The 12332-nt window shown below is 44.0% G+C and overlaps 1 protein-coding gene across 1 annotated transcript in view; it reads right to left on the bottom strand.

Annotated features, from left to right (window-relative positions):
* ERGIC1 (endoplasmic reticulum-golgi intermediate compartment 1) overlaps positions 1-12332 on the bottom strand; it is a 59417-nt gene that overhangs the window by 21465 nt on the left and 25620 nt on the right. The window contains exon 3 of the mRNA XM_032196699.1: positions 10070-10142. Within this exon, the coding sequence (XP_032052590.1) occupies positions 10070-10142 (73 nt within the window). The remainder of the gene's footprint in view (positions 1-10069; positions 10143-12332) is intronic.

Below are 12332 nucleotides of genomic sequence, written 5' to 3'. Positions count from 1 at the left end.
AACTGCATGGGGACAAATCCCTTTAATTTTCCTTATCGCTTGACAAGTGCAGCATATGGTGGCTTTAGGCAACTACTCCCTTGTCCCAACAGAAAAACTGCTTTGATGTACGCTTCCTACCCCTTCCCTAACCTGGGCTTCCATGACTGACACAAAACAAGAACCTAATGCTGAAGAGATGGCAGGAGGTCTGCTAGCCCTCTGCACACCTGGGACGTTACTCCTTTTAAGAAAGAAGGAAGCATGAGCTTTTCCACTTATTTCATAAGTAGTTTTAGAGAAAGGCTGCTTTCAACTATCCCACAGGAAAGCTTATTTGTGTAACTAATTGCCATTTGTTATTGCCACCCATTTGACACAGCAGTGGCAGGAGAAGGCAGCACGGCAGGCCAGTGGGCATGAGAGGCCCTCTGTGTGATTAACCATGCCAGGCAAGAAAGCTGCCTGCATTTCTTCCTTTTTCTTCACTTCCCATCACTGGTACTCTATTTTTGCATGCCAACGTCTCCTCTTACACTTTTCCACTTGTACCTCTCTCCTTAATGTTTCATTTCAATCTGTGAGCCATAATCAAAAGGAATGACTGAAATTGAGGAGAAAAGGATTCAAGCCAGGAAACAGATGGAAGGAAACATCCTGGGCAGCAGGATCTAACACACTACGCAACAGTCTCCCAACAAGTAATGATGTGCCAGCACTGTGGGTGCTATGAAACAGATTTCACAGAAGACAAAATAGAGATACAGTAAAAAAGAATACAAGAGTATAAATATTTATTGTTGGCACATGCAATCCATCTGAGATAAAATATAAACCAAAAGAACCAACACAAGCACAAACAAATGAGCTAAAATGTCCTTGAAACCCAATCCAGCAAAACACACCACACTGACCCAAGAAGATGCCGAGGGTACCTAACAGCTCTTTCTCTCTCTCGAAGTCTGACATGGTTCAGCTTCATCAAGTGAGAAGATTTGACAATTTATCTTCCAGCAGGACAGATAATAAAGCTACTGGAACTTATGTTTAGGCAAGGTGCATAAAATAAACTACCTTTGCTATGAAGCGCTCTGTTTTATTTTTATTTAATGCTCAAAGTGCACGAAACCCTTTGACAAGCCCTTGCCAAAGAATACATATGCTAATAGACAAACCAGACTAAGGGCAGCTAACAAGACAGAATCAAAGTGATTTTGTTCAGGTGATACATCTCTGGTCCATAATGAACTGTTTGCCCTGTGGATTCAGAAGAAACAAGTCTTCAGACTGAGAAACACACGGCTGCCAATTTTTTCTGAGGTAATTACTCACGGGTCAGTGGGGTTTACAGACACTCATTTAAAACCAGCACAGCATTTGTCTTCAGCTTCGCAGCCCTACCTTTCTCTGTTTTTAATTGGCTTGACAAGTTGCTTGCAATCATTACTCAACGTATTTTTCAAGTGATTAACAAAAATGACACAGAGGGAGAGGCAAGATTGCTCATCAGCGACCTAGTTAGTAGCTTCTTGGCTGAGCCTTCTCCTTCCAGGTGGAATGCACTAAATCTTCTACGTGTTCATTACTGGCAGATTGGGTAGTGATCAGGATTAAGTCATATGTCCAAATACGGCGGTGAGGAGCACTCCAGCCAGGAGAGGCGTTAGTTCCCCCAAGCAATGCACCTTTCTGCATTCTCCCATCCAGATCCCAGTCGCCAGCCAGCCTCTTTCGTAACCACACCTGGCTTCTCCCCAGCTCTCTGCTGTCCAAGATGGGTCTGTGCCCAGCCAGCATTGCAGGCAACCCGATGTCAGTGGCAAAAAGGAGCATCCACACCAGGGCCAGCAGAGAAGCACGTGAGGTTTGGCACCTGAGCTGATAAATCCCAGCTCCTTGGAGAAAAATCCTAGGAAGGTCAATGTTTATAGTTGCTGATTTCCAATTTTGAACAAACTAGAAGATGTGCAGTCAGGCGTGCTGCGTGAAGCAACGCCCGTAGGCCTTTCAGCGATACGTGAGCAAGAAGCGGTTGCTGGTAGAAGTCGATGGATACACTGCCCACACAGGGCCTTTACGTGTAAAAGAAGCTTTTACATTTGAAGGCAAAGCAGTGAGGTCACCTGGTTGCAGACTGGATCACTGAGGCAAAGAGAAATAGGTCAGCCTGCCCACGTCACGCCGCCCATCAGTCACAGAGATAAAGGGAACCGGCGTCCCGTCCTAGCTCCGGTCACTGGACCGATGGCTCCCAGCCTGTCTCTTGGGCAAGGCTCACGGCTGCTTCCTCCTCCTCCTCTTCACCTGGTAGTCCCCTGCTCCTCCTATCCATGAGGAATTTCACAGCCCTGTCTATCACCGTGTAGACATCTAGCAGCTTATAACTATCTCCTCGCTTCTCCTCCCTCGGGCCTGCAGCGCTGCCTCTGGTGGGGCACCCTGCCTGCTGGCTGCTGCTGCCTCCTCCCAGCTCGTTAGGAGGGCCTGTGCTAACAAACCCAGCAAGGTTTCTTAGCAGGGGCTCCAAACTGCACCCCTCACACTGATCTGCTGTTACTGAGGTGCATTTCACCAAGGGGAACCTTGGGCATGGTGAGAACGTACCACAGGCCAAGCTTGCCAGGGCAAACCTCTTTCAACAAACTGGAAATCTCACTCTCAAAACACTTTCTGGAAATCTCACAGGTAAAGCAGACTTCCAGGGTCAAGGCTGCTCCTTCCAGATCTCCCCCAAAAATCTAGATGGAGTTAGCAGAGAACTGGCACTCACATCTCAGCTGCCATCCTCCTCCTCAAGGCCAAAAAAAAAAAGCAAAAACAAATTGCACACAGCCTTCTTATTTCATCGGACAGTTCTGGGATGTTGGGGAAGGCAGTATTTGCCACCTCTAGCAACTCCCCCTGAAGGGATAACGTCTCCAGAAGAAGAAAAGTTGGCTGTAATTTATACCTGTCTCTTCCGGAATGTAATGTGTCCCAGGATCAGAGCAACTGTGCCGAACGGTGAATACGGGACAGTCAGAAGGAAAATAAAATCTGAGGTCGGGCAGGACGCCATAAACACAGCTGCTTCTAAAGCTCTTTAGAGAGGCAGCATACAGGGCTGTATTGTGACTCCAGAGGTGGCACATACCTCCTCCAAAGACCCCAAGCAAGTAGGAATTGGTATTTTACTGGTCGATGTTAAGGTCTGTTTGAATAAAAGTGGTATAATAAAGCAGAGGTGAGGTGCGGAGCTATGAAAGTATAACGAGGGCAATAGCAAATGTAGGAGGTGTACCTCTCCCTCACCAGGGCCTCCCATCACTGCTTCAAGGAAATAGAGGAAAGTTTCTCTGCGCAGCAGGGGCTATGAGCTACACAGAAAGAATCTGCTTCACTTCTAGAAAGAGCCACTTTGAAATACTTCGCATTCCTAAGCAATGCTGCTGGTGATAGATGTTCATCCCGTTTGCTTATAAATTTGTAGCATTACACAGAAACAGTCATCTAGGATTGCAGATTGTGCAAGCGGCACAAGAGACAGAACGAAAGGGGGGAAGAGCAGCAAGAGGGCTCAGCATTTCTGTAAGATTTTATCCAAAGACGGCCAAGACTTGTTCTCCAAGCTCTGGCACTTAGATTTATGATACAACAGCTTTGTTTCCCCAGAAACAAAACTTCCCCAATAACTTATTTCTATCCAGCAATCCTGGCTACCCTCATTAGACACTTGAGCACTTCCACAGCTGAAGAGCCTGTGGCCCTTTGAAGACAAGAGGAGACACAAGGCATCAGCCTTTCAGGGCTTCACACTCTGCCTTGGGTGCTCTCTAAGGACATCGTCCTTGTCCTCTGTCCTCCTTGGCTTAGCATTTGCTTCAAATAGCAGTTTTTTTTTTCCCTTTCCTCTTTCAGAGGGAAAAAAACAAGCACTCTCCTCCCCAGTCATCTCCCATACAGACAAAAAATACAACCACTTACTCCAGCAAGCTGCATTTTACCTTCTCCTCTAAATCCCGGGAGGAATTCTTCACTCTCCAGCCAAAATCTTCTCTCAAAAGACTTTCTCAGGCAAACTCTCCAAGCCCTCTTGGCTCTGCTTGCCATTTCATCTCATCATCACAACTGTCCTAAGCCTAGAGTCCTGAGCTACCTCCTTCTCGTTTGTGCCAAACAAGAGACAACCCAACACAGGACAAACAAACCATCGTGTCCTCAATTTGTGGGAAGAAAAAATAAGCAAATCTGCAAATTCTCTGCTGTGTAATAAATTGTGCACATCTATTGCTCTGCCATTAGTAAGCTTCCTTCTTACGCTCTGAATCTTAATCGATTTGTCATCTAGAAGGTCTTTGTCCCACATTAGGTCTTTGCTCAGTGTGTTTTCTATGCTTCACAGCTGTCCTACAAAGGAAGGAATTACAGTTCTCCAGGAGGCAGGAAGAAGAAGGGTTCAAAAGACGTCAATGTAGATTTGAATCAGAAATTGCAAATGACATCACAACAGCACCTTCCGCTTCCTGCTAACCCATACACGTACATTAGGACAAATGGCATAACGACACTTCACAAATATATAGCACCTTATATTAGGTAATCTCCAAGGTACTACGCAAACATTAATTAAGCTTCTTAACACCCCTGAGAGGTAGGCAGCTAAGCATTACGTCCTTCTACAGAAAACTATCTCAAGGTCAGACCGTGGAGAGAGCAAGACTGCAGCTCCCATTCCCCTCCGACTACCAGGCCATATTTCACCTCCTGGTCTAGCTTGCTCCAGCATTTCGTCTGCTTCAACTGGATGTGTTGGAGGAGTTGCAGTTGCATCTCCAACCGGTGTCTGGGGCCCGGAGTTGTAGCGCTGTGCTCCTGGTGCATGCAGCACATGTTCCGAGGCTACAGTTTCCTGCAGCAGAAATGCTTATTGCACCTGCTGCTTACAACAGGTACCGCCTGACCCTGCAAGTCATGGTGAGAAATCGTCACGGGCCAAGAGCCACAAGACACGTTTCAAATACTTTGGAGAGCCAAGGGACAGAAAAGCTCTCGAGGTAGGTATGATAACAATTGTGCTTCACTGCAGGATCAGTCTCAGACATGCAAATGAATCCAGTGTGAACAAGCAATCACATGGCTTTTTGCTTCCTCTCATATTTGGGGTACCCAAAAGCCTGCATGAACAGTTGAGTTGTGCTGCCTGGCCCCAGCACAGGAGCTGGGCTGTGTGATATTCACAGACCAGCCAAAGTATTTTTCCTAACGATTAAAGCAAGCAGGTGCCCCCAGTGAGTGCCACAGTCACCTTAAATGAACGAGGGATTTGGACATAGCTGATGATTTATACTTGTATAGAAAGGCAGTATTTTTATTACAGATATCCTTGCTTACATAATTAATTGCCTTGCAGGGGGACACAGCCTTCCAAGCAACAAACTCATCACTTCAGCTTGTTCAGTGTCATTACTTCAATTAAAACAAACAAACAAAAATTAAATAAATAAATAAATAAAACACCACCCACACACCACCACCACTACCAGAAAAGGTCTTCTGCTTTCTACACAGTGTGTTGTGGCAGAGGAATTGTTGTTGAGCAGAAACACTCATACCACAGATACCACATTCATACCCTCCTACCCCTTAACCCTGGCTGCCAATGCAAGGTAGTCTAGATTAGTTAATTACATCTTTCCTTCTTAATAATGGAATACTTGGAAAACTCTTATTGATCCTGCAGAACATAATTCATGACCTAATTACGGCCATAAAACTCCAGGATTATCATCTTGCCGGCTATTAACTTCTGGAACTGATCTGGGTTAATTAGAAAAGAGAGGTGATTTCTACGTTCTTGATTTGCAGCATGACAGCAAGATGAATGAGGAAGGCCGTTAAAGGTATGCCAAGCAATTTCTACCCTTCAATCTACTCTCAACCTGTCAATCCTGCCCAGGAAATACCGGACACAGTTAACACTTTGGCTTTATGTCTGCAGCCATTTGAGTCATTTGCTCAGTGGGGCAAATGTGTTCGGTACTGCCAGTTTTGCAGATGTTCGAATGTGGGACAAGGACCTCCTTTTCTTTATCTGTCTTTTACAGAATTAAGGAGTTTGATCTAAGGTCTTGTTTTGGGCCGTTCTGAAGTCTTCAGTCACTTCCAGTATGGGTCGAAAAAAAAAAATCATGACTATCTTTGATTTCCAGAGTTAAACTCACCCCCTCCTTAAGGGCAATGATAGGTTGTGGTTGAGTAAAGAAACAAAAATCTCTTCCCTCACCAGAATTTCGCTGTGCTTTTCCGGAAGAGGATCTAGTCCCACCTAAGAACCAAGCTTTGGTTTCCTTTGTGGCTGCTCAGAGGACTGCCTGCTAGGGTCATGCAGTGGATCCTTAACACGAGCAGCTAGGACGTTTCTAGCCTGCTCAGGGCTCATCTACACAGGAAGCCAGTAAGCAGCAAAATAGGATGTGCAGTTATAGTGCGTTACCTATGCCACATTAACTTCCTGCATGTCCTCTGTAACGTGTACAGCATCTTAATTCAGCTTCCTAGCTGAAGCAAGCTCCCCGCCACAGACGCAATCTGAACGCTCATTAGAAATGCCCACACGCTGAGCTGTGACGTAACCACCGTGATGCACGCTGGTTTCCTCACATTGGCAATCTGTTTGGGTTCAGTGTTATGACTGTTATCCTCAAGATGAAGGTGTAATTTCTTGGCTTTCTGCCACCCAGACAAGTCTTTAGTAGTCGAGACTGTAAGCACTAAGACAACGGGCTGGTCAAGGAAAAACAGATTTGGAGTTGGGCAAGAGTGACCAAACAGACTTCTAGTAATAGCAGGAATTTAAGTTGCTACAGTCACATGAATGTAGAAGGAAGTCCAACAGTGGGGAGAAACTAGCAAGTATCAGGGCTTAGTGTGGTGCAGAGCTGATCTTACTTTCTCATGGTACAGTGAACATGAGCTCAGCAAACCACACCAACCTCCTGCTTCAGATCCATATACCAAAAAAAGCCATTGGTAAGAGTCAGACAGTTAATCCTCTGGGTACCACTGCTGTTGAGGTTGCTGCTGACTTGCCCTCAAGCGGGCTGTCAGTGCACACACGCCGCACACAATTACCGGCTGTAATAGGGCTGTGAGGCAAGTGCGAGTCCGTATCAGCAAACCTGGTACTTCTCTGAGGCTGTAAGGCACCAGGCCAAGTGCTCTCAGTTTCACCTTGCTATCAAAAATGTGCAGCTATCCCCATGCAATCTGGCTCTGTAAAGCACGTGACTGCTTTAAGGGAAATGTTACACAAGAGGAGAAAGACTGATACAGCTGGCACTAGCAAAGCAGGAAAGCTCACCCCATGCTGGTGCACACACTGGTTAATCATTCAAATCCTGGCTGACCTAGGAAGTTTCAAGATGGGAGGGATATGTGTTGCAAGAGATGTAACAGATATAAAAAAGAAACCTGGTGCAAAAGAAACTTGAAACCTGCAATAAAAGGTGATGGGAATTGAACCGTTTGCACAAAAGGCATCTCCTGAATCTTCAAAAGTATTTGATTTGTGGGCAAACAAGGCTCAAAAATATTTCTGAGCTAGCATCTCCCTTGTTACCTACCACCACCCAGTTTATAATGGTGGTACAGAGTTCTCACACTGTTCCAGACCACATATAGCTCCACACTTCTGCACCCATGTTCCAAACCATGAGACTATACTGCCTCACAACATAGTGCCAGTAATGCACTAGAGGAAAAAAAAAGGTTAGCAACATCTTTGTACACTTTTAAGGCATGAATTTCCCAGAAGAGAAAGCAATGAGTAAGAAATGGAAAAAGAAAAGTGTACTTCTGCTTTAGAGTTACTGAACTGGGAAGCACTTTGCTGTATGACATTCTGAAGTATTTCCACTGTTACAGGGGGAGCCTATTCACAAATGCTGTGGCTGATCTTTCCCAGCAAGAGATTTTGCTGACCTATAACTCATCGAAAGGAGGTTTGCATATTCAGCGAGCTGTTGTGTTGGTCTGCCCATGACGAAGCAGTTTTCCTGCATTCATTTGTCTCAGTCTCTTCCATGACATCCCCTCTAAAATTTTACTGTTTTATTGCTTGTAGACACCTCCTCCCTCTTCCCAGTTCCTGCTGGGAAAGACAGTTACCAACTCTCTGAGGTTTTAACAAGAATCCTGTCAGCTGAACGTTCAGGAACTTAGAGCACTTCTAACATCTTTGTGGAAAATGCATCATCTTGTTCAGAAAGTCACAAGGTGAAACAAGCATGAAGAGGCGTCAGAGAATTATACAACTTTGCTGTTCAAAAAAGAAACCTGTAGTCAGGAAACTATCACTACCTAACGGCACAGACGCTCAATTTGATCAAAATTAGGTAAATATTACTCATTCCTCCGATAAAACATTAGCTAAAAAAAAATTAAGAAAATGAGATCTAAAAGGATAGCAAGATAAGTACTATTTTACTTGAAGCAATTTGTCTTGCTTTTCTCTATTTTTTATAAACAAGAAAAACAAGAAAATTTAGCTCCTGAGAGAAGTGGTTTGATAGGGTGACCCTAGTATTTCACAAGCAAATGCATGGAACTGAATTCAAAGAAACTTTCAAGGACTAAGGGACATGATCTCTGAAGCAATTGAGCAATAGGCATAAAAATAGCTAGAGCTAGATTACAGTACTGTCTTAACATTAAACATTACTCAAGGTTAAAGTTATTCTTGAAGTTAAACTCCTGACCCAAGTCAGAGATACATAAAAACACTGAAAAATTACATGGTCATCACAAGCAACACAAAGCATGATCAGTGAAACTATGGCACACGAGTTCAGTGGCTTTCAGAGCTTTTGTGCTCACAGTGACATGTGTGTCTATCAACCAGTACACAAGTCTGACAGAAGTTCCACCCTTCCTGACTCTCCAGGAAAACCGCATCACAGTCCAGTGAGCTCACTGCCACATCAGCAGGATGATGGAGAATGTTTCCTAGAACCCTGAAGCTACTTAGGTAAATAGTTACTAAGAAAAGTTAACTTCAAGACAGGAGGAACGTAAGAACAGGAAAAAAAAAATCCATTTAACTAAAATATTTATTCTATGAGCAATTTTTAAAAGCAGAAATAATTTCTATTTTGCTCAGAGCAGATCCCAAAGAGGTCACTTAGGGACAACTCTTCAGACAAAAAACCTGTCAACTAAGTTTTCAAATAAGGCTTAACAGGTACAAAGAAATAAGATAAAACTCATTGCATGAGTAAAGCTACCTAAATGTATTAGACATCCAGTTCTACCTGACATAGCAAAAATGCTATTATTAACACTAAACTAGTAAGCATTCCTATTTTATGCAATTCCTTTTCCCCAAAAGCATCTCTGAAGACATCCAGTGAAGACTGGCAGAATGGGGTACCCATTCTACCCACAGGGAAGTGAGGGGAAAAGAGAATGACTTGTCCGAGATCAGCCTTGTTGCCTTATCAGCAACAAGACCCAACAGTCTCGGAGCACAGACCACAAGGTTTCAACCAGTTGGCACCACACATTTAAACAGGAGGCACCAGTGAAAAAAAAAGACACTATTTTTCCAGAATCACTTTGAATCGGTAGAGAAAAGCACGTAGTCAGGAGGAGAGCAGAAACAAATCCCAGATGAGGACAAGAAATCAAGAACTTAAGGAGAAAAAGGGAATGTCAGCTGACTGGCATTGATCTTAGCGCTCACAGTGCCTTACGCCTATCATCAGAGGACTGAAAGGGGATGAAAGCTTTTTATGGGATCTGTGGTCACATCAAAAATATCCACCTTGCTCAACAGAAAAATCTAGTATGCAACTGATAAATGATCAAGCAAGTCTGGAACAATTTTCTCTAACAAAATTATTTTAGAATCAAGTTTGCCCAGTCTACCTTAGTAAATCTGAAAGCTGTATGAGTGTCTGAGAATTTTAACTCAACCTAAAGGAATCCTAAACTATTAGCCAACTAACTGGGCCAGTGAAATTACTGGCATATTTTTCCAATATAACAGAGTAAAGCTGTAAAGAATCATCTATAAAAATACATTCCAACAAAGGAAAACGTGATTTTTACTTACATTTCAGTGGCTATGAATCCGGTGAGCTCAGACAGGAAGAGAAACAGTATGAAGAGACAGCAGCAGACAGAGACTGGAAAAGAGGAGAGTAGAGGAAAAGGTTAATTTCATATCTCTAACAAAGACACAAACTGTTTTCACGCAGGCAGATTATTCCCCCTGTACATATGCCACCCAGACATACTTGAGAACTAACACTCTCCTGAGACAATGACCGAGATGAGGCCATCAGAGCAGTGACTTCCATGGCATACCAACACCCAGCATCCTGCTGTGTATCTTAACCCTAGTCAGCTATGCAATATTTCATGAATTAGGAGGCATTTCAGTTCTTTGTCAATTCCTAAGGCTATCTGTAAGTCATCTTGCAGCCTCCCTCCACTAACCACTAGATTGAGTCGGTACAGCAGAGTCACTGCTATAATGGACTCATCTAAATAACGCCTGATACTTCTCTAATTTCTCCATTTGGCAACAAATTGACTCTTTAGAAAAGAAAAATTCCTAATAAAGTAAATGCTAAGTACCTGGACACAGGGCTCATGTTATTTCTAAGAAAGCCAACCTACGGTTAAAAGAAGGGAACCAAAAGTTACTGGTGTATTACTGGTTAATCTTCATCAGAAAACTGTTCAAAGCATTGCAGGGTGCCCTTCATGCAGCAGTGATGGGCAGTGTCCTACACAACAAAGGCTGGGAGGAAGGACAGCTGGAAATCTTACTGAGTAGGGATGACTGGAGCAGACAGGGATGTGTCAATTCAAAGAGACAGGGTTGCAGCGTGCATTTACATTCAATAAAATATCCAAGTTCACCGTGAATCACTATGAAAAAGAGTGAAGAGGGCAATGGCATGCTATTCCAGGATTGTGACAGCAGGCATACAGTCTGGTTCACCCCTCAGTCCCAGCACAGTAACGATGACCAAGCACTCTTTGGACAAGACCATTTTACCATAGCCACTAATTAAGGTTGAGAAATAAATAAGAAAAAAAAAAACGGGTTCCTCAACTTTATTCCACATGACCTATACAGCCCGAAAACCCATTCCGTTGGAAGGTTCAAGCCACAACTGGCCAGGGAGCAATTTTAACCAAACTGCCTCGGTGGAGAATGTGAGAGGCATGGGAAGGAAAGAGGAGGTACTCAGGGCGAATGCTGAGACAGACGCCTGAGTGACCCAGAGCCTTGTGCCTCATCCATCACATTAGTCAGCCGATAGTTCTGAGGAAGGAGAAGTGCACTGCTTCCCCTTCCTCGTCTGTCACTCCAAGGGTGGGTTCATTTACTGACCCTTTCAGAAGTGCAACAGATTAAGAGAGACGCCCCCAAAATTCATTAGGTAGGATGAAGAAGAGGAGAAAAGGAAAAAACAAACCCAAAGACCAGTAGGAAAATGGGAAGCAAGAGGGGATATTCATAGGAAAAGAAAACCCTCAGATGGTCACACATTTCCTGGCTGTGAAGGCACAGAAGAGCACTGCTGTAACCCAGCTGAGCCGCTGGCACAGTGCATCATGCAGCATGGGGGTGGAGGAAGGTCTACTTAAAGCACAGCAGCAAATTCTTCTGAGAACATCTACTCCTACGTAAGAGCACAAAAAAGCAACCAGTCAGACACAGGACTAGTTGATCCAGTGTTTCGTACCATTAATCACCCAAGAGCAGACACAGAGGATCTCTGATCTTTGGCAGAAAGCAGGGGAGAACATTATGAGAGAGACAACTCTTTCTTCTTTAACTGCTTCCCGTATTCCCCTCTGCCCTGCTCTCATCCTGCAAGGGCTTTCCACAGCAGCAGCTCTGCTCTCCATCACTTCTGCACAGCCTGGTACTGCTGTTATAAATTCCTTGCCAGAGCGTTCTTTCTCTTCCAACTTTTCACTTTCTTTTCTACCATTTCCATCATCAAACTCCCTTCTTCTTTCCTGGTATAGAAAGTATCATCTCCCTCAAGCTCACTTTCCAATTCAACTCTTCCAGTGAAGACTTGTTATGATACTTACCAAATACAGCACAATAAAATTATAGGAACCTGTATTTAAGTCCCATAAGAATACCCCAAAACACCTGTCAGGGACTTTCAAAGGCTTTCTATACTTTTGCCAGTCTCTGAACTGCAGTCAGTTTTCAACCTTAAAAAAGAGCTTACAGATAGTGGTCATGACAGGGGTCTATAAAGTCATGAGCAGCCTGGAGGAGATGAATGGGAACAACCACTTGCTGTCTCTTCTACTACAAAAACAGGATGGAAGGTGGCAGT

Source organism: Aythya fuligula, chromosome 14, assembly GCF_009819795.1.
Source record: "Aythya fuligula isolate bAytFul2 chromosome 14, bAytFul2.pri, whole genome shotgun sequence".
Taxonomy (NCBI): Eukaryota; Metazoa; Chordata; class Aves; order Anseriformes; family Anatidae; genus Aythya; species Aythya fuligula.
This window is presented reverse-complemented; position numbering and strand designations above follow the sequence as displayed.